Below are 19,276 nucleotides of genomic sequence, written 5' to 3' on the forward strand. Positions count from 1 at the left end.
TGCCCTTCTCCACGGGCTCTTTCAGACCCAGGGATCCAACCAGGATCTCCTGCGTTGCAGGTGGATTCTTTACCATCTGAGCCACCAGGGAAGTGATGAGGGTGTTGGTGGCCCACATTTGGGGGGTCATTTTGGGTAACTTGGGGTGAGTCATGTGACTTGTTTGAGCATCAGTATCCTTTTCTGAAATAAGGCAGGCTTCCTAGCAGGGCCGTGGTGGGAATAGGGGGCTATGGAAGGCTAGCGTCCGGCCTAGGGAGAAAGCCCTTCACGTGGTCGCCCTCTGCCCTCATGTGGCCCAGCCTGGCGGCCGCCCCCCCAAACAATCTCAGCGCCTGCAGAAGTCGCTCAGTAACAATAATGACCCTTCTTGTCTTTTTCCTCAGGCCTGCCAACCACAGGTAGGGGTTCTGAGGCTTGGGTGGGAGTGCGCCTCTGGGGCTGGCCTGGGTTCCCTGATGCTTGTGCCTCCCCCGCTGCCTGCTCCACCTGCTCGGCTTGGCCGAGGGCTGTACTGGGCTGCGAGGTGCCTGGCTGAGCTGACGTGCGGAGGAGTGGCTCCGGGCTGACCCTGGGGCAGGCGCGGCGGGCTCTCCAGGGCTGTCCTCTGTCCCTGGCAGGGGCCAGCTGGAGATCAGCAGCCTGGCGCCCCTGGGGCCCAAGTATGTGGTGAAGTGGAGCACAGCCCTGCCGCAGGTCCAGGTGGTGGAGGTGGGCCAGGAGGGCGGCCCCTACGACAAGGACAACGCGCTCATCCAGCACGCCGGCGCCAAGAAGGCCTCGGCCGCGGGCCAGGCCCAGAGTGAGTGCCCGCGCCCTCCCCTTTTCCTGCTGTTTGTAGCTGTGCACAAGCACGCACCCATGTCCCTACTCGAGCGTGCAAATGCACCCCCGCATTCACCCCTCCGCCCCACTGCCGCCTCCATCCCAGCCTTGTACACCCTCACGTGCACGCACACACAGGCACACACAGGCGTGCACATGCAGCGACCTTGGATCCGAAGCATGACCTCTAGGGCCTGCCTGGCCACTGCCTGCCTCCCTGTGGGACCGCAGTTTGCCCGTCTGTTCCGTGAGGGGCCTGGGTGGCCTGTCCCTGAAACCCGCAGAGCTCAGGCTCAGGGTGGCCTGGCTCCCCTGGATGCTCCTTCCCCACCCTGACCATCCCCTCAGACTCTGTCCGATGGTGGGGACAGTGAGAACTGGGGGTGAGCGGCTCCCCCGTCGCCCGCTTCCCCCGTCTCCTGCTGCTGCAGGACCTCCTGGCTGCCCTCCCTGTCCTGCGCGCCTGCCTCCCCAGGCCGACCTGCCAAGTGCACACCAGAGCCGTGTGTCCCCCTGCACCTGAAGCGTGCTGGCAGCTTCCTGCTGCCCTGGGGTGAGGCCCGCAGGGGCCTACCCCCACCCTGCCCTGGCCCCCGTTCCTGGGGGCTGAGTGCCCTCCTGCCCCAGAACCTTCTCCTGGCCTCTGCCCTTTCCGCGTGCTCTGCTGCTGCCTGGATTTTGTCTGGCTGCCCTGACTCATCTTGGCTCAGGTGACACTTCCTCCAAGAAGCCTTCCCAGTTCCTTTGGGCTGGCCAGGGGCTGGCCCTGTGCTCTATAGTCCCGGCTGTGTTCTCACCTCTAAGGCGATGCTCTGGTTGCCATCTCGTCTGCTCCTTGGTGTGACTGTGGCCCTCCGCCCGGGCGTGTGGTGGGTGTTTACACACATTTGCCAAGTGAACGGAGGAGGTCACTGCGGGGCAGCGGGAGGGCCCTCTTGGCCCTCCCCACCAGCCCTGTCTCGCCCTAACCCTGGGGGTGCCTCTGAGGCAGGGGCTCGCCGCACACTCTTGCCCTCAGGGGGCCATACCCGCTTCACCCGCGGGGTCTGCCTCCCCAGGCTGGGAGGCAGGCAGTGGGGGCTGTTCTGCGTTCCTGGCTGTCTGTTCACAGAAGCCCCCCGGGAAGGGCTCCCGGCCCGCCTGCTGTCCTCAGAGGCACCTCCAGCCCAGGATCTGCTCCACTTTCCCGGGACCACTTGGACTTCTGCTCTGGGACCCCTCCTCCAGCCACTGTTTTATCTGTGACCGCATTTCTCAAAGTAGAGGGCTAGGGTTCCAGATCCCCTTCAAAGAGGAGAGAAGAAATCCTTGTTGAGCCCCAGTTGGCCTCGGATGAGTTTTTATTATATTGTTATTCAAATGTGTGCAGATCTAAGACGAGGTATAATATTAATAAGCTTCCTCTGCTTCTATCCCTTGAGCAACCACCACATCTAAACAGATTCACAAGCGGAATAGAAACGAAGCCACAAAACAGTAAAACTCAAATTAGCAGCATTAATGGAACGTGATGGATGAGGTGGTCTTGCTGGAATGGAGTCGCTCAGCGTGCGTGTGACTCTCTCCCGGGCCAGCTTCTCTTGAGCTCTCTGCGCCCAAGGTGCCTTGTGGTGGGCCCCGTGTCCCTCCAGCTCGTCCCGCCGGGGTCTCTGCAGAGCCCTCCTCTGCCCTTCACTCGGTGGGAGCCTGTCTCTTATGCCCACGCCCACCTTGCTCCGTGTCCGTTGCCTGGAGGCCAGCACACGGTACCAAAGTCCACGTGGCTCCAAAGTCGGGAAGCCCTCACCCTGGGCAGCAGGCGTGGGTTTCTTCCTTTCTTCTTTTCTGAACGCGCCACGAGGTTCGGGGATCTTAGTTCCCTCACCAGGGATAGAAGCCACGCCCCCTGCAGTGGGAGCACAGATTCTCAGCCCCGGGCTGCCAGGGAAGCCCATGCTGTGGCTCTGCAGCCCTTGCATCCAGGTGACCCAGATGTGCAGCTGTTTGTTAGATGATCGTCCGGATGAGAATCCAGATTACCTGCCGCCACCCTCCCCTGGGGCTCCGTGAGACCTCAGCTTGGGTGACCACGGCGGGGAGAATGCAGCCGGCTTCCCTAGCCTCGCATTTAGAGAGCCCCCCGTCTGGTCCTGCGGGGCCCCCGGCTCTGTTTCTCGCTGCCCTCCCCTCAGGGCCTCGACACTGCAGTTGTATCATCCTCAGAGATCTGGGTGCCGTCACCCCTGTCCCACCTCTGTCCCATCGCCCCGATACCTTCCTCCCTAGTACCTCCCACCATCTTAACTGATGCCTCCCCCACCCCACTGAGCTTCCCAGGCGGTGCCAGTGGTGAAGAACCCGCCTGCCAACGCAGGAGACGGAAGAGACACAGGTTCCATCCCTGGGGCAGGAAGATCCCCTGGAGAAGGATATGGCAACCCACTCCAGTATTCTTGCCTGGAGAATCCCATGGACAGAGGGGCCTGGCGGGCTACAGTCCGCAGGGTCGGAAAGAGTCGGACACGACGGAAGCGACCTGGCACGCATGTGACCCTGACCAGGTCGTCAGCTCCACAGGAACAGGGACCTTGCCTGTCTCGTGCCTCTTTCTCTCCAACATGTACAATCGGACCTGCCGTAGAGCCGGCTCTTAGAGCGTCTTTGAGCTGCTGGCTGTCCACGGGCTCCCTTGGCACGGCTGTTTTCCTTCAAGGCGGTGCTCACCATCCTCCTGGGCCCGCGAGGGCTCCTCGCCGCTCCTGGCACAGCTGGCTCTCAGTCTTCTGGTCTCCTGTGACCCTCTGCATAGACTGAGTGTGGCCCAGACCCTAGGCGCCAGACTATCTCCCTGATTGGATTGTCCCCGCCGTAGACGAGAGCCTGGTGACGTTTCCTTCCGTATCTATAGTGCCATATCCCCAGGGCGACAGCTCTTCTTTCTTTTTAAGATGTGTTTGTTTATGGCTTTTCTGCCACCCGCGGGCTTTCTCTCCTTGCCTGCGCTGGGCTCCTCTCTGGCTGTGTTGTGCGGGCTCACTGCAGCGGTTTCTCTTGCGGAGCATGGGCTCTGGAGCGGTGGCTCTGGAGCTGTGGTGCATGGGCTCGGTTGTCCCGCGGCTCGTGGGATCCCCCCGGACCGAGGATCCCCCAGGGTCTCCTGCACTGGCCGGCGGACTCGCGGCCGCTGAGCCCCCAGGGAGGCCCGGCAGCCCTTTGCCACTGCGGTGAGTGCCTGCTGGGGTTCCTGTTGGTGCCTTCCCCACCCACAGGGTCTCTCTCTGCCCAGATAAGGTGTACCTCGGGCCCCCGCGCCTCTTCCAGGAGCTTCAGGACCTGCAGAAGGACCTGGCCGTGGTGGAGCAGATCACCCTCCTCGTCAGCACGCTGCACGGCACCTACCAGGTACCCAGCGCCAGCTCCCCTCGCTCGGTGCCCGGCGTGCCCTGGCCTCGGGGCCCCCCAGCAGTGCCGGGTGACGCCCCTGTGGCTGCTGGGAGCCCAGTGTGTGTGGTCTGTGGTTTGGGCGGAAGCTTTGGTTCCGGTTGACCAGGGCCCAACTGGGGGCATCTTTTTGTTGTTCCCTGTACAGAGTCTGGTTTGTCCTGCAGCGCCTTCCCAAGCCTCATCCCAGGCTGGGAGGCTGTGTCCCTTTCGAAGGAGGGGTGCTGGGGGGTCAGAACCAAGGCCTGGCCCCCGGGGAGTGGCCGAGCGTGCGAACCCCCGCTCCTCTCCCCTCGGCGGGCCCCCACTGCCCTGGAGTCGTCGAGGGTGGCTCGGGGGGACAGCGAGCTGTGTGCTGACGTCCTTGGCTCCCTGCGCCCTAGAATCTCAACATGACGGTGGCTCAGGACTGGTGTCTGGCCCTGCAGCGGCTCATGCGCGTGAAGGAGGAGGAGATCCACTCAGCCAACAAGTGCCGCCTGCGGCTCCTGCTTCCGGGGAAGCCCGACAAGTGAGAGGAGGGGCCAGGAGGGCGTCGGTCTGGCCTGCTTGTGGCTGGGCGGGGCGCGGCGGGGGTGGGCGTGGGCTGTGCCGGCGCAGAGCAGATGCTCGTGGCCAAATGGATGAATGAACGAAGGAGCCGTTCCTACCCGGGTGAGCCCATCCTCTGTTGGGCTGCTCGGACGCTGCCAGCGGTCGGTCGACCGTGCCATCCCCTGGGACCAGGTGCAGCCAGCCTCCCCCAGATGCCCGCCCAGGAGCTGGCGCTCCGTAGACCCACACCCGTTCCACAGGCGTTTGTGGACTTGACGCAGAGATGGAGAGGGAGCCGTGTGGTCCCCACTCTGCAGGTGGGGAGGCGGGGCTCAGACGTGGGAGGCGGGGCTCAGATGTAGGAGGCGGGGCCGGGTTGTCAGGGTCCTCACTCCCTGGCCTAGGCCGGGTGGTGAGCCGTCAGAGCCCAGTTTGTGACCCGCTGGGCCTGTTGCACAAAGAGTCAGACACGACTGAGTGCACGCACACGTGTGTGGCGGGGGCAGGCGGGGAGAGGCTTACAGGCTCTGTGGCTGCAGGGCAGGGGGGACTAGAGCCCTGGGTGGGGGCCTGAACCTGTGCGTGGCCCTCCTGCTGGCTCCCGGCGCCCTGCTGAGCCACCCTGTCCCCCCTACCCTGTGCCTCCTCCTCCCCACGCCCCACGGAGGGCTTGGGACCCCGGGCCCACCCGCCTCTCCGGGCTGGGGTGGACCACAGGGGTGAGACAAGCTCAGAAACAGTGAAGGCGCCCGGCCACTCCGAGGTGAGGTGACAAGGACAGCAGGGACCTCTGCCCCCCAAGCCTGCACACAGCTGCGTCCTCTCCCTCCTTCATGCATTCACGTATTGTTCCGCCGACATTTACCAAGCAGCTGTCCTGCATCAGGGGCCAGAACAGGCCCGAGTCACAGGCTCTGGGCCAGGTGTGTGCAGGCGGCTGGCGAGGCCTGCGGAAGGCTGACCAGTCGGGCCCGGGGGCCGCTTGAGTTGCAGCCTGCAGAGGCCCAGACCCCTATGGCCTTGCTGGGCCCCTGGCCCGGGCTGGGAGGCTGTGGCCTTGTCGCTCTGGGGACCTACCTGTCCCTGTGGCTGTGGTGGGTGGAGGAACTCTTTCCCCAAGGGACCGAGGCTTTGCCAGGCCACTGGCCCCTCTGGCCGTGCTTCCATGCTCTGCACAGACCGCGCTCCGTCTCCAGGGCTGGTTGGGGTGGGAGATGGGCTGGCAGTCTCCTGGGAAGCCAGGCCCCATTCCAGCACTCATGCCCTGCTCTCTCCCTGAAGGTCCGGCCGCCCCATCAGCTTCATGGTGGTCTTCATCACCCCCAACCCCCTGAGCAAGATCTCCTGGGTCAACAGGTTGCACTTGGCCAAGATTGGACTCCGTGAGTAAAGCCCTAGGGTCGGGGTGGACAGCGGGAGGTTTGGGGTGTGTATATGTGTGGGTGCGAGGGGGGCGTTCAGTCTCGGGGGCCACGGAGGCTTCTGAGTGAAGGGAGATGCTGTAGTGACCTTGGACATGTCACTTCCCTGCTCGGAGCCTCAGTTTCCCCATCTGTAGGATGGTGGGAGTTGATGGAAAGTTAATTAGTGGTTGCCCGGGGTCTGGAAGAGGAGAGACTGCAGAGTCACCACTAAGGGTTTTTTTGGTGAGAATGATGAAAATGTTCTCAAACTAGAGAGTGGTGATGGTTGCCCAGCTGTGCGACTATACCAGTGAAATGTACTCTTTATTTAAGGGATGGATTTTATGGTAGCTGAATTATATCTCAGTAAAACAGTTGTACAAAGAATGATGCAGGTTAGACGACACTGATTCTCACCCAGAGGCCTCTTTATAATTCTTTTCTCCTGTGCTGTGCAGTGCTTAGTCGCCCAGTCGTGTCTGACTCTTTGTGACCCCACTGACTGTAGCCCGCCCGGCTCCTCTGTCCATGGGATTCTCCAGGCCAGGATACTGGAGTGGATTGCCATGCCCTCCTTCAGGGGATCTTCCCAACCCAGGGATCAAACCGAGGCCTTCCGCGTTGCAGGCGGATTCTTTACTGTCTGAACCACCAGGCTCTTTTCTCCTATGCATCCGCTATGAAATAAGGGACATTTCTATTTATAAAGTGTTTCCTGTGTGGCGAGCCTTTTTCTAAGCATTTTACACATCTCTCTTTCATTTCACATTCGTAGTAACACCACGAGGCAAGTCTGTTGTGAACCCCTGTGTTCGGTTGAGAGTCTGAGGCCGAGAGAGGCACGGCGACTTGCCGGAGCTCACACAGCAGGAGGGGGTTCAGAACCTGGGCAGTCGGCTTTAGAGCCCACTCTTAATTCCTGTTCATTCTACTTCCTCAAGTTGGTGAGCTTCTGTCTGCCAAACTACGTTCGTTAAGCTATAAGCACTTTATTTGTGCTTTTTTTAAATTGAAAAAAGGCCTGGTTGGTTGCTGATCAGAACCATTATTGTCTTTGACATGCTAGAATCCCCATATGCCGATTCCAGTCAGTAGCAGCGATTTTGGGAGGTTTGTTTTATTTTATTTTGTCTCTGTTTACTGATGTGATCTTTTTCGAGATAAGTATTCAATAGATATCTCTAATAGATTTAAAAATGTTGCTGGGAAGGGGTCAGGACCTCTGTCAAAGGCTTTCATCAATTAAAAAAAGTATTGGGTCTCTATAGTTATTTGAGAGGATGAGATGGATGGCATCACCCACTCGATGGACATGAGCTTGAGCAAGCTCCGGGAGTTGGTGATGGACAGGGAGACCTGGTGTGCTGCAGTCCGTGGGGTTGCAGAGAGTCGGACCCGACTGAGTGAACAGCAACAGTGCAGTAATTTCAGGCACGGGACGAGAGCAACGAAGAACAGGCCACTGTTCTCAAGGAAGTCAGTTTACAAGGGCAGGCAGAGGCTTGTGAGGAGCAAACCGACGGGGAGGGGCTGGAGCCGACTTGAGACCGGCACAGAGCCTGGGGTCTGGACTGCTTAGGGCGGGCTCTGAAGCTGGGCGGAGGTCCCGGTCCAGTGAGCCAGGCTGTACAGCAAGTGCAAAGGTCCTGAGGTGGCCAGAGCTGGTGCATAGCTGGGTGTGAGGGGAGGCCCGTGGAAATGGGGAGCGGGTTTACTGGAAAGCCAGGGTGAGGTGTACGGAGTTCGTCTGGAAGTGTGGGGGCTTGGTTGAGGGCGGTGTGACCTGATTAACGTGTAAGTGGATCATCTGGCTGCTGCGTGGAGGGGGCGGTTGGGGGTGTAAGAGGGGAGTTAGGGGGCACGGAGGGGGTGTTGGGGGCATGGGGGGCATGGACGGGGCATTGGGGGGCGGAGGGGGCGTTGGGGGCACAGAGGGGGCAAGGGGTGCAGAGGGGGTGTTGGGGGGGCGGAGGGGGTGTTGGGGGTGCAGAGGGGGCGTTGGGGGCACGGAGGGGGCGGGGCTCAGGGGGCGTTGGGGGGGTGGAGGGGGCGTGGGGGGTGGAGGGGGCGTGGGGGGCACAGAGGGGGCGGGGCGCAGAGGGGGCGTTGGCGTGGAGGGGGCGTTGGGGGGGCGCGGGGAGGTGGGGGAGGGAACAGGGAGGAGGCCTGGGCTTGGAGGAGCGGGGATCGGGCCCTCTGGGGTCTGGTGCTGACCCACACGGGCCTCCGCGGGTTGTTTCTGTGACCACGAGGCCTGTGGACGGTGGAGGAGGGGTCTTAAGCCGAGGGTGGCGGGGATTCTGGCCAAGGTGGCCTGCCTGCCGGGCGTGGGCCACGCGCCCCGTTCTTCCCGCCCGTGGGGAGGTGTCCAGGGCCTGAGCCCCGTGTGCGGGCCTGTGCCTGTCTCCCGTCTGAAGCTCAGATGCTTTGCCGAGAGGGCCCCGGTATTGGCGGGAGAGGCCCTTGCTAATGTGAGCAGCTCCCTTCTCCATGGCCTGTGAAGACACTCAACTGCCTTATCTCCACCGGGTTTCACTGCAGCAAAAGTTTTAATGGAAAGAGAGTCATTTGAAATCTTATTTGAACGCCTGGGCTCCCCTGGGGCTTGAATAATTTGGTTCTTTTATTTTCCCAGTTTGTTTTTTTATCTGCAGTGCCTGGTGGGGAGGGGGGTGGGAATAATATGAGCCTGTTAGAATATGTTAAAAACGTTTATTCACAAAGGATGTTATTCCTTTAATTTTTTTCCCTGTATCTTCCTCTCTCCCTGAGTCCAGTGTGCCGAGATCATAATCCACCAAAGATTGAGAGCAGGGGGCTGGGCAGGGGCTGCTGGGAACTGGGATAGGAAGGGCAGGGGTGCTGGGGGGTCTGGGGACCCCACTGACACCCCAGTGTGGCCGCCGCTGCGCCCTGTGGCCTGAGGAAGGCCTCCCCGGACCCCAGCGTCTCTGCAGGGGCGAGGTGTCCGGACAAGACGCGTGTGGGGATGCCCGTGGCCTCGGTCTGCAGTGTCTCCGTGGGGTGGGCAGGTGAGACAGGGGCCTTGGGTTTAGCACATAGAGCGGGGTAGGCTGGGCTGTCTGCTGGGGCCACCATGAGGGCGAGGGTGCAGGGCCGGGACTGAGTGTCAGGGGAGTGGGAGGCAGGCAGGGCTGGAGATGCTGGGTAGAGCCGGCCAGGGTGGGGGCTCGGCCTGGGGGCGAGGGGTGGTCCAACCTCTTCACGAGGACAGTGATCATAGTGGATTTTATTTCTTTTTAAAAAAATATGCTTTAAAGAATTATTTATTTCTTTGGCTGCGTCAGGTCTGGGTTGAGGCAGGCCGCTTCGTTGCAGCGGGCAGGCTTCTCTCATTGCGGTGTGTGGGCCTCGCTGCCCTGCGGGATGTGGGATCCCAGTTCTCTGACCAAGGTTCGAATCTCCGTCCTCTGCTTTGCAAGGTCGATTCTTCACCACTGGGCCACCAGGGAAGCCCCTGGGTTCCGTTTCTTGAGTGTCTGGCGCCCCTGGGTATTAGTGTACAGTCTTCCCGGTGCTCACAACTCCTAACGGTTGGAATTATTTCCCCCGTTTTCCAGACGAGGCCACAGGCTGAGAGAGGTGACGTGTGTGGCTCTGAGCCACGCTGGCAGAGCTGGCAGAGTCAGCCTCCTGCGGCAGGCGGGCGGTCCCGAGGGCTCTGGGGCGCGGGCAAGGACCCCCGGGTTGGGTGGGTGCTGGCGGACACAGCCGATGCTAAATAAGGCCCCACTTAACGTCAGCTGGAAGTCGTGCTTAATGTCACTTACCCAACACGGGCTTTCCGTCTCCGAGGAGGCAGGCTTCTGATTTGGTCTCAGCTGCCCCAGGTCTGTGACGGGAACAATGGCAGCGGCAGATGGGGAACAACAGCCCCATTTTCTGTTAACGTTCCCACTCGCAAGCAGGGAAGGCACCATCTGGAAGGAGAAGGTCAGATCATTAAAGGAAGAGACAGGATAAATTGCCAGGACTTGATGGGCTGGGAGCGCATGGAAGGGAGGGGAGGACGGAGCTCGGGGTGACACGGTGATGGGGGAGCGGACGCTTCTACTCATGGAGCTCTGGGCGGGCAGGTGGGCTCGGACCGCTCTCCCGGGCCCTTGCCTGCCGAGGCGGGGGTCCTCGTGACTGTGAGCGCCTTGGGTCCGCCTGACTGTGAGCGCCTTGAAAGCAGGGCCATACTCTTCACTCACCGCCCGGGCTTTGTCCAGGGGTGGTGGGCGGTCCTGACGTGCCAGGCTGCGTCCCCAGGGCGGGCGGGCTGTCTCAGCTGTCCCCTGTCCTGCAGGTGCTGTGCGGCCTGCCTCCGGGGGCTTGTTCCTTGGCTCCTGAGCCCTGTCTTTGCCCCTGCCTACCCCCGCCCGCCCTGTGCAAGTGGGGCGGCGACTCTGAGCTCGCCTGCTGGCTGTGGGCGGGTGCGTGGGACAGCGCCGTGGAAAGTGTGAAGTGCGGTGCACACGGCCATCTGCTTACAGAGGTGCGCGTCCTGGGCTCAGCTTGACCTTTCCTTGGTGGCCTCTCCTCCCCAGTGGCGGGAACCAGGGCCCGGTGGAGCGGAGCGCCTGGCGCTGGGGGTGCCCCTGGCCCACTCAGGGAGGGAGCTCTTTGCCCAGAGACTCCGCTGCTCGAGGGGGTGGGCCGGCGCCGGAGCCTCTGCCGGAGCGGGAGCTGGTTGTTCGCAAATCCCTGCATTTGTGAACATCCTCGCCTTCTCAGCCACGGCGCCTGCCGCCGGGATCCAGCGCCCAGACATCACCTTTGTCTGGTGGAATGGCAGTCGTAAAGCCCCTGCGCGTGTGACTGACGTACAAAGAGCCATGCGTGTTTCATGTACACGACTGGGTGAGTTCAGAGGTAAGCATACCTCGTGAACTCCATCGCCACAGTCTATGCCCTGAACAAACGCGTCCTCTGCAAACTTCCCCCCTGCGCTCTGCCTCATTATTATTTGTGTGTGTGAGATAAGAACACTTAACATGAGGCTTATCCTCTGAGCAAATGTTAAAGTGCGCAGTGCGTGCCCAGGTGCTTCAGTCCGTCCGGCTCTGTGGCCCCATGGACTGCAGCCGCCAGGCTCCTCTGTCCGTGGGACTCCCCAGGCGAGACTGCTGGAGTGGGTTACCATGCCCTCCTCCAGGGGATCTTCCAACCCAGGGACTGAACTCGTGTCGCGTACACCTGCTGCATCGACGGGCGGGTTCTTTACCACTAGCGCCAGCTGGAAGCCCAAAGCACATAATTCAGAGCTGTTGACTGTAGGCCATGCAGATGATCTCTGGGATTTATTCATCTTGTGAGAACAAAGCTCCACGCCCTTCCCAGTTGGCCCTGTTTCTCCAGCGCTTTCCCTGGGCTGAGCGGGGCTTGGGGAGGTGACTGCTCTTGGAGGCCATCATTCTTATTTGACTAATCCGGGAAATGGGGCTCGGAGGTGAAGCTTCGTTCATGCCACACAAGGGCATGAGGGTCCGCTGTGCGTGATGTGCCGTGTGAAGGATGGAGTGGAGCAGAGGAGGAGGTGTGGGAAGTTTCAGCCTTCCCAGAAAACGGGTGTAGTGGGAGGCCGGTGGACATGCGAGGACATGAAACACACGTGCACGTGCATTCACACGTGTACACACATGTACTTGTGCGCCTGCGCACACACGCACACAGAGGGAAAAAGACGCAAGCCTATTAATAAAAGCCAGAAATGGTGATCAGGGCCATTGTGCACACCCGTAGGGCTGAGACAGAAAGCGATGGAGGTGGGGGAATGGGGCGATGGTCGGTTGAGGCCTTTCTGAGAAGGCGGGGGCTCAGCGTCAGCCTCAGCGAGGAGGAGCCGAGCTGGCCCTGGAGAGGGCAGAGGGCAGAGGGCAAAGGGCAGAGATCCTCCCTCCTGCGGGCTGGTCCTGTTTCAGCCGCAGAGGAAAACCTAGCACAGTGGGGCCTGCTGCTGAGGGTGAGGCTGACAGGGAAGGAGGGTCCTCGCAGCTCTTCCGGAGGAGTCTGGATTTTATTGCAGGTGGACAAGGACCCGGCAGAAGAGGGGAACCGTGAGGTCGGGGAGAGGCTCAGCAGGACGGCGCTGGCTGCCGCGGGGAGGGGGGGCTGCAGGGGCAGCAGTGAGCATCCAGGGGTGGGGTCAGCATGTGGGCGTGGTCTGGGGGGGCCCCCGTGGACGACTTCGTCTGTCTCTAACGGGCCCTCCCCACCCCCATCCTCTCGCACAGGGGAGGAGAACCCGCCGGCGGGCTGCAGGGGCAGCAGTGAGTGTCCAGCTGGCGGGGTCAGCACATGGGCGTGGTCTGGGGGGGGGCCCTCGTGGACCACTTCGTCCCGTCTCTAACGGGCCCTCCCCGTCCCCTTCTTCTCGCGCAGGGGAGGAGAACCAGCCGGGCTGGCTGTGTCCGGATGAGGACAAGCAGAGCAGAGCCCCGTTCTGGTGCCCGATCCTGGCCTGCTGCGTTCCCGCCTTCTCCTTCAGGGGCCTCAGCCTGCAGGTGAGTGCACGTGGGGGCGGCCGGGGCGCCCGGGTGGGGGGCCCAAGGCAGGGGAGGCCTGGCTGCCACCCCAGCTTCTCCACGTAGGGCCCACGGGGTTGCTCTCGGGGTCGGCGTCCCCCCAGAGAAGGGGGCAGGCGACCTCTGTGGGTCAGGGAACTGACAGTTGAGTCGTTCTGACCTAACAGACAGCAGCGATCTGTCAGCTGATGGTGTGACGCCCGCTCAGCAGACAAACTGGAACGCACCCGACCGCTGTGCCCCACTTGGGAGGTTTCACCTCTTACGACATTGCTGGGGCAGCTGGCTTTGGCTCCACGGCCATCACCCCTCTCAGTGCTTTGCCATCACTTGCTAGTTTTATTATTTATAAGAACCCCATGAGCAGATGTCTCTAGGTCTCCTTCTCAGTAAAGGCTCAGATGACATGATTTTTTTTTAAATGTCATGGCCAGTGAGGATGACAGGAGGAATAGGAGTCTGGTTCCCTGGCGCCTGCACCCCTGGCCATAAGCACAGGCGGTTACCACCACCTCCCACCCGCCCCCTCAGCAAACAAGCAAAGAGAAAAGAGTGCTGAGTGGTATAGAGAATAAATCAGATACAGTGAGAACAGAGATGGGGGCGTGTAGTTAGGGAAGGCAGTGGCGCCCCACTCCAGTACTCTGGCCTGGAAAATCCCATGGACGAGGAGCCTGGTGGGCTGCAGTCCATGAGGTCACTAAGTCGCACAGGACTGAGCGACTTCACTTTCACTTTTCACCTTCATGCATTGGAGAAGGAAACGGCAACCCACTCCAGTGTTCTTGCCTGGAGAATCCCAGGGACGGGGGAGCCTCGTGGGCTGCCGTCTCTGGGGTCGCAGAGTCGGACACGACTGAAGTGACTTAGCAGCAGCAGCAGTTAGGGGGTCAGAGAGGGCCTCTCAGAGGAGGTGGCGTATAAACTGAGGCCCTGTTGGTGAGGAGGACCCAACCATGGGAGGGTCCGGGGGAGAAAATTCAAATCAAACAAACCGACACAGAAGCCTGCGATTGGAGCTGTCGGGGCAGCTGGCATGGCCGTGGCTCCGGGAGCCAGCAGGGGAGGCTGGGCTCTGAGACCCGATGGTGGGTGAGCTGGTTCAGCTGGCCTTGCAGGCCGCATCGGGTTTGGATTTCATCCTTGGAGCAAGGAAGAACCAAGCATGGCTCCAGTCGGGACCGGCGGGACCTGGTTTGCCTTTTGGAAGGATCATCAGACACTTCCGGCCGATGTGCGGGAGGGCACTGTGGACCCGGAGGGGCTAGGACGGGAGGCTGAGACCCTCGCAGAGCTCGGTGCCGGGGTCCCGCTGAGCCGGGCCGGGACTTGGTGCAGGTGGAGGGAGGCCGGGGTGAACGGAGACTGGGGCGGCTGTGGCGAGGCGAGAGAGGCACTGATCGTCAACGTGATGTTCTATTGCAACGCTTAAAGAAAAAACTCAGACCAGCCCACTGTGGGCTTGGCTTGCCTGCCTTGTTTTTTTTTTTTTTTAAGTGAATAAAGAGCCAGGATTAGGAAGGCAGCATCCAGTCCTGCCTTTATTTCCGTTCTTAGTAATTGTTCACTGATGATGTTTTGTGTGTGGGAGCTAAATTTTTATTGTAAGAACTTACGTTGAAACGTTTTCTTGGTGGCTGAGTATTGCGGCCCCCCTGAAGGGGTGTCCCCGGGGTGAGCACCCTGCTCTCCTCCCCCTGGTCCTGGCTCTGGTGGAGGCAGTGGGCGGGGGGCCTTGGGGACAGGTTTGGGCAGTGCTCTGGGCTTGGACTGGCTGAACTGGTGAGAAGGTGGGGCTGGGGGTGAAGGAGACGAAGGACTTGCTGGGTCTTTGGCTTTTGCTCCTGAAAGCTGGGCTCGGTGCGGTGCTGGTCCCTGTGCGAGTCAGGCTCCTCACTGTGAGCTTGACTCCTGGCCAGTGCTCGGTGGACAGTGGCCGCACCGCTGTGCTGTGCTTAGTCGCTGTCGTGTAGCGGTAACACTAATAACAATGAAAACGACAGTGACGTTACTTAAAGTTCTTTAGTCTTGACAACCACACGTCGTGTATGGATGTGAGAGCTGGACCATAAAGAAAGCTGAGTGCCGAAGAATTGATGCTTGTGAACTGTGGTGTTGGAGAAACTCTTGAGAGTCCCTTGGACTGCAAGGAGATCCAACCAGTCCATCCTAAAGGAGAGCAGTCCTGGGTGTTCATTGGAAGGACTGATGCTGAAGCTGAAGCTCCAATACATTGGCCACCTGATGCGAAGAGCTGACTCATTTGAAAAGACCCTGATGCTGGGAAAGATTGAGGGCAGGAGGAGAAGGGGATGACAGAGGATGAGATGGTTGGATGGCATCACTGACTCAATGGACATGAGTTTGAGGAAGCTCTGGAGTTGGTGATGGACAGGGAGGCTGGTGTGCTGCAATCCATGGGGTCGCAAAGAGTCAGACATGACTGAGCAACTGAACTGACCTGACCTGAGTCTTGACCACAAGGGGCGGGTCCTTCTGGGACATGTCTGCAGCAGGCTCCGCTCTGGGCCTTTCCCGGAGATGGACTCCATGACCCCCAGCCACCCTGAGACGGACGGGGAGCCAGGGGCCGTCACTTGCTCATGGCCCTGGGAAGGGGAGTGCCCTGACCCTTGCCCCATCCTTCTCCTCCCCCTGTCTCCCTGGGCCTTGGGTGGCACGCGGCCAGTGCAGTTCCCCCTCAGACATCGCCGGCCTCTGTGGGCCTCCAGTCCTGACCCCATTAGTAAGGGGCTGCCTGCAGGGTCCTGCCGGCTCTTGCCCCAGGGGCACAGCCTGTGGGCCATGGGGCAGATTCCGGTCCACCTGCCTGCGGCTCTCCTGACTCGAGCAGATCCCGTGGAGAAGGACATCTGGGTGCGGAACGCATCATCCCGTCTCCCCCCAGGGCACTGGACCTCTGGGGGATGCAGGACGCAGGTGACCTGACAGGTCACGCCCGGGGCGGAGGCGACCCAGACAGGCCACTACCCCAGGGCCTCCCTGAAAGGACGCTCCCCCACCCCTGAGTGGGGAGCCACCCGCCTCCTGTCACCAGGGCGTCTTCCCCATGTGAAGCCCTTGGGGCTGAAGCACCCTCAGCCCCACTGGTGTCGTGGTTTGGGGAGCTTTCCGATGGCCTGCTTGCTGAGGTGGGAGGAGGTCCTTCTTGGATTTGGGCTCCATCTGAGCTATAGGCCCATCCGTGGAGGGCGACGGGGGGGCAAGGGGAAGGCTCAAGGCAAACCCATTTCCCGCTTTGGGCTGAGGTTCCATGACAGGCCTGCCAGGGGAGAGGGGAGAGGGGCGTGGGTGGGCTGCTGCCCACTCCAGGCAGCTCTCGTATATGGTGTCTCGGGGGCCTGAGGGCTGCGGCCCGGAGCTGCGGAGGCGGCCTGCTCGGGCCTCGGTGCTGGCTGCCACCCCCATCAGCCACAGTGACCGTCGGTGGGTCCCTGTCCCCTGACTCTGCCCCCGTTGCTGGTCTGGGACAGCCCCTCCCCCACAGTGCTGTTCAGCTGATGGAGTTACTGCCCGTCAAGTGCTAACATGTCTCACCAGAAGCCCTCCTGACCAGTGACCGCTGCTGGGTGCCCAGCCCCTGCCAAGGGCGTTGTGCCCACCATCTCTAGTCAGGGTCCTGCCGAGATGCCGGGGTCCCTGTGACCACGAGGAACTGGTCTGTGGGGTCACCCAGCTGGCGGCACTTCCCAGGTGGTCCCAGTGCTGCAGGAAACCTAAGGGACGTGGGCTGGATCCCTGGGTCGGGAAGATGCCCCTGGAGGGGGACGTGGCAGCCCACCCTAGTATTCTTGCCTGAAGAATCCCATGGACAGAGGAGCCTGGCGGGCTGCGGTCCACGGGGTCGCAAAGTTGGACACGACTGCGGTGACCAGGCACGCGTGCTGCTAGCAGCTGCGCTGGGGCTGGAGCCCACTGCCCGCGCCCAGAGCCCGCCGTGCTCCCCCTGCTCCGCGTGGGGCTCCTTGGTTCTCGGAAGTCAGCTTCCTGTCACGGGCAACCCTTCTGGGTCCAGAGCCCGGCCCGTTCAAGGAGCCTTTGAGTCTTTGCCCCCGTCTCGGGCCCAGGCTCTGCTGACCGGCTGGCGTCTGGCCCGCTGGGGTTGCCATGGAAACACCGGAGCCAGGCTGCGGTTGCCCCCCACCCCCCGCCCCAAATCCAAGGGGAGAGGAGCAGGAAGGGCCAGGCCGTGAGCGGGCTGTGGTCCCCCAAGAGGCGGGGTGAGGGGGCAGGGCCTGAGGGCACCCGGGAGCCAGGTGTGAGCTCCTGGCCCGGCCCACGCTGTCCCCAGGGGGCCACGGCTCCAGCGTGTTAACGGAAAAGAGCACCAGCCATTCCCTGCTGTGTGACCCTGAGCCAGTCACGTCCCCCCGCCCTCCAAGTTCACGTTTGCCGGCCGCTCAGCACGGGGGCTGCGGGAGGTGACCCTTTGGGTCCCCTCAGCTGTGGCCTTTAGAGGCTTCCTCGTCAGATCACCCAGCGGGGCCGGCACGAGCAGGCCGCGGGCGCCAGCAGAGGGCAGCACCTGCCTGCTCAAAGGCCCGCCCCGCGGTGGCCGCGTCCTCCGGGGGGCACCTGCGCGCTCCCCAGCCAGCCTCCTCCTTTGGTCTGGCTGGAGTTTTCAGCAAGGCCCCTGAAAGGGCCAGGCCCTCCCCTCACACTGCCGTCCTGGCCAGAGACGTGGACGGCAGGTTTAGTTCAGGAACAGGCCCGAGGGCCGCTGGCGTGGGGTTGAGGGCCGCTGATGCCGAGGAGTGAGCAGCCGGCAGTCCTCAGTGATAGCCCCGCACAGACGGAGCCCCCGGCCTGCGGACCGGTCTCTGGTCCTGGTGGGGTCAGCCGAGGAGGGCTCTGCCGGCCCGGGACCCCTCCGCCGTGCTGCTCTGGCGGACACGGGGCCAGGGGTGAGGGTGCGTGCTGCCCCCGTAGCCTTGGGCACGTGCTGCTCTGGGGGACACGGGGCCGGGGTGAGGGTGCGTGCCGCCTCCGTGGCCTCAGGCAGGTGCTTGTCTTCTGTGGTCTTTGTCTTCCCTGCGTGTGAAATACGAGGGCTGCATCTCGTGGTTTTCAACAAAGCCCAGTTTGGAAAGAGTTTCATTCAGGCTCCAGAAGGTTCCAGGAGGGCGGAGGTCCCCTGTGAGTGCCTGGGGGCTGCCGGGGAGGAACCTGCCCCTCCCTGGGCCCACCCTCAGGGGCCTGGCTGGGGGCCCGAAGGGGATGCAGGAACCTGCAGGTTTAACAGCCTGACAGATGTCCAGACCCAGGTCGTGCTGTCAGACGTCAGCATCTCCGGCACCTCGGTGTTCACCCCTGTGTGTGCCGTCTGTCTCTGCAGCTCGGGGCCCTGGTCCACAGTCCCGTCAGCTGTCCTCTGCTGGGCTTCTCGGCTGTCAGCACCTCCCTCCCACAGGGCTACCTCTGGGTGAGTAACCCCCACGTCCAGCCGGGGCCTCGGGCCTCGGGGCACGAGTCAGGGGAGGCACCAGGGGAGATGCTGGAGAAAGCGGCCAGCCCGTGGGCCCCGTTTTGCACACCCTCATCCAGCAAGGTCTTCTGGGGACTTCCGCGGCAGGCTCTGTGCTCAGAGCTGGCACGTGTGACCTGAGCAGGAACAACAGAAAGCCAGGGGACCGATCAGAGAGTGGGGTTCTTGTGACTGTCCTTGGTGCTGTGACGGACATGAACTTAGCAGTGTGGAGTATCTGGGTGGCAGGTCTTCCCCCCGGGCGTCAGGAGGCAGGGCTGCCCTTCTCCCTCAGAGATTCCAGCCCACCTTTCTGCACCGGCGTTCCGCAGAGCCTGCCTTGATCCACTCGGCGCTGTGCTCCCCATGTGGCTCGCGGTACAGACTGTGGCCTCCCGTAGGTCCCGGCCTCACCACCCCTCCAGTCAGTCTCCAGGCATTCAGGCAGGGAAACTCTGGCTTACCCTTCAGGGTCCAGCCCAACTGTCCCTTCTGAGGGTGATTTTTTCTTCACTGGCGTCCAGTGTCTAGTATGTGATGTATCTACCCATCCACTATCCTTCCGTCCGTCCATTAACCTTCATCCATCCATCCACTATCCTTCCGTCCATCCGTTAACCTTCATCCATCCATCCACTTCCTTCCATCCATCCATTAATCTTCATCCATCCATCCACTTCCTTCCATGCACCCATCTATCTGTTATCCTTCCATCCATCCATCCAGCCTTATAATCATCTATTCATCTACCCATCCATCCACCCATTCATTCAGTTAGTTGCTCTCCCTTCCATCCATCTGTTGATCCATCCATCCATCCATCATCCATCAGTCCTTGTAACCATGTGTCCACCCTTCTATCCATCCATCCGTCATTCATCATCCATTCACCCAGTCTTCTATCCCGTCCGTCCGTTCTTCTGTCCATCCATCCTTGTGATCATCCATCAATCCCTCCATCCATTCAGCAGGGATATAATGAGCATCTACCATGTGCTGAATGCAGAGACGAAGCTGAAGGAGACAGGGCAGGGTGTACACTTGCTCTCTGTTGCTTGAAATTTACCTTAAAGATAAGG

General features: G+C 61.4%; 1 protein-coding gene across 29 annotated transcripts in view; it reads left to right on the forward strand.

Annotated features, from left to right (window-relative positions):
* Positions 1–19,276, forward strand: part of ARHGEF10L (Rho guanine nucleotide exchange factor 10 like) — a 168,867-nt gene that overhangs the window by 111,415 nt on the left and 38,176 nt on the right. For 13 of the 29 annotated variants that reach the window (XR_015150051.1, XM_086364407.1, XM_086364355.1 and 10 more), the window contains 7 exons: positions 387–401; positions 621–802; positions 4,091–4,206; positions 4,629–4,756; positions 6,061–6,161; positions 12,570–12,691; positions 18,069–18,155. Coding sequence is in view for 26 of the 29 variants with exons in the window: in XM_086364407.1 (XP_086220533.1) it covers positions 387–401; positions 621–802; positions 4,091–4,206; positions 4,629–4,756; positions 6,061–6,161; positions 12,570–12,691; positions 18,069–18,155 (751 nt within the window). In the remaining 3 variants the exon portion in view is untranslated. The other 16 variants (XR_015150052.1, XR_015150053.1, XM_086364472.1 and 13 more) reach the window with 5 other exon arrangements.

The sequence above is a fragment of the Bos grunniens genome, chromosome 2, assembly GCF_055505025.1.
Source record: "Bos grunniens cultivar Pamir isolate PY7600 chromosome 2, Bosgru_T2T1.0, whole genome shotgun sequence".
Taxonomy (NCBI): domain Eukaryota; kingdom Metazoa; phylum Chordata; class Mammalia; order Artiodactyla; family Bovidae; genus Bos; species Bos grunniens.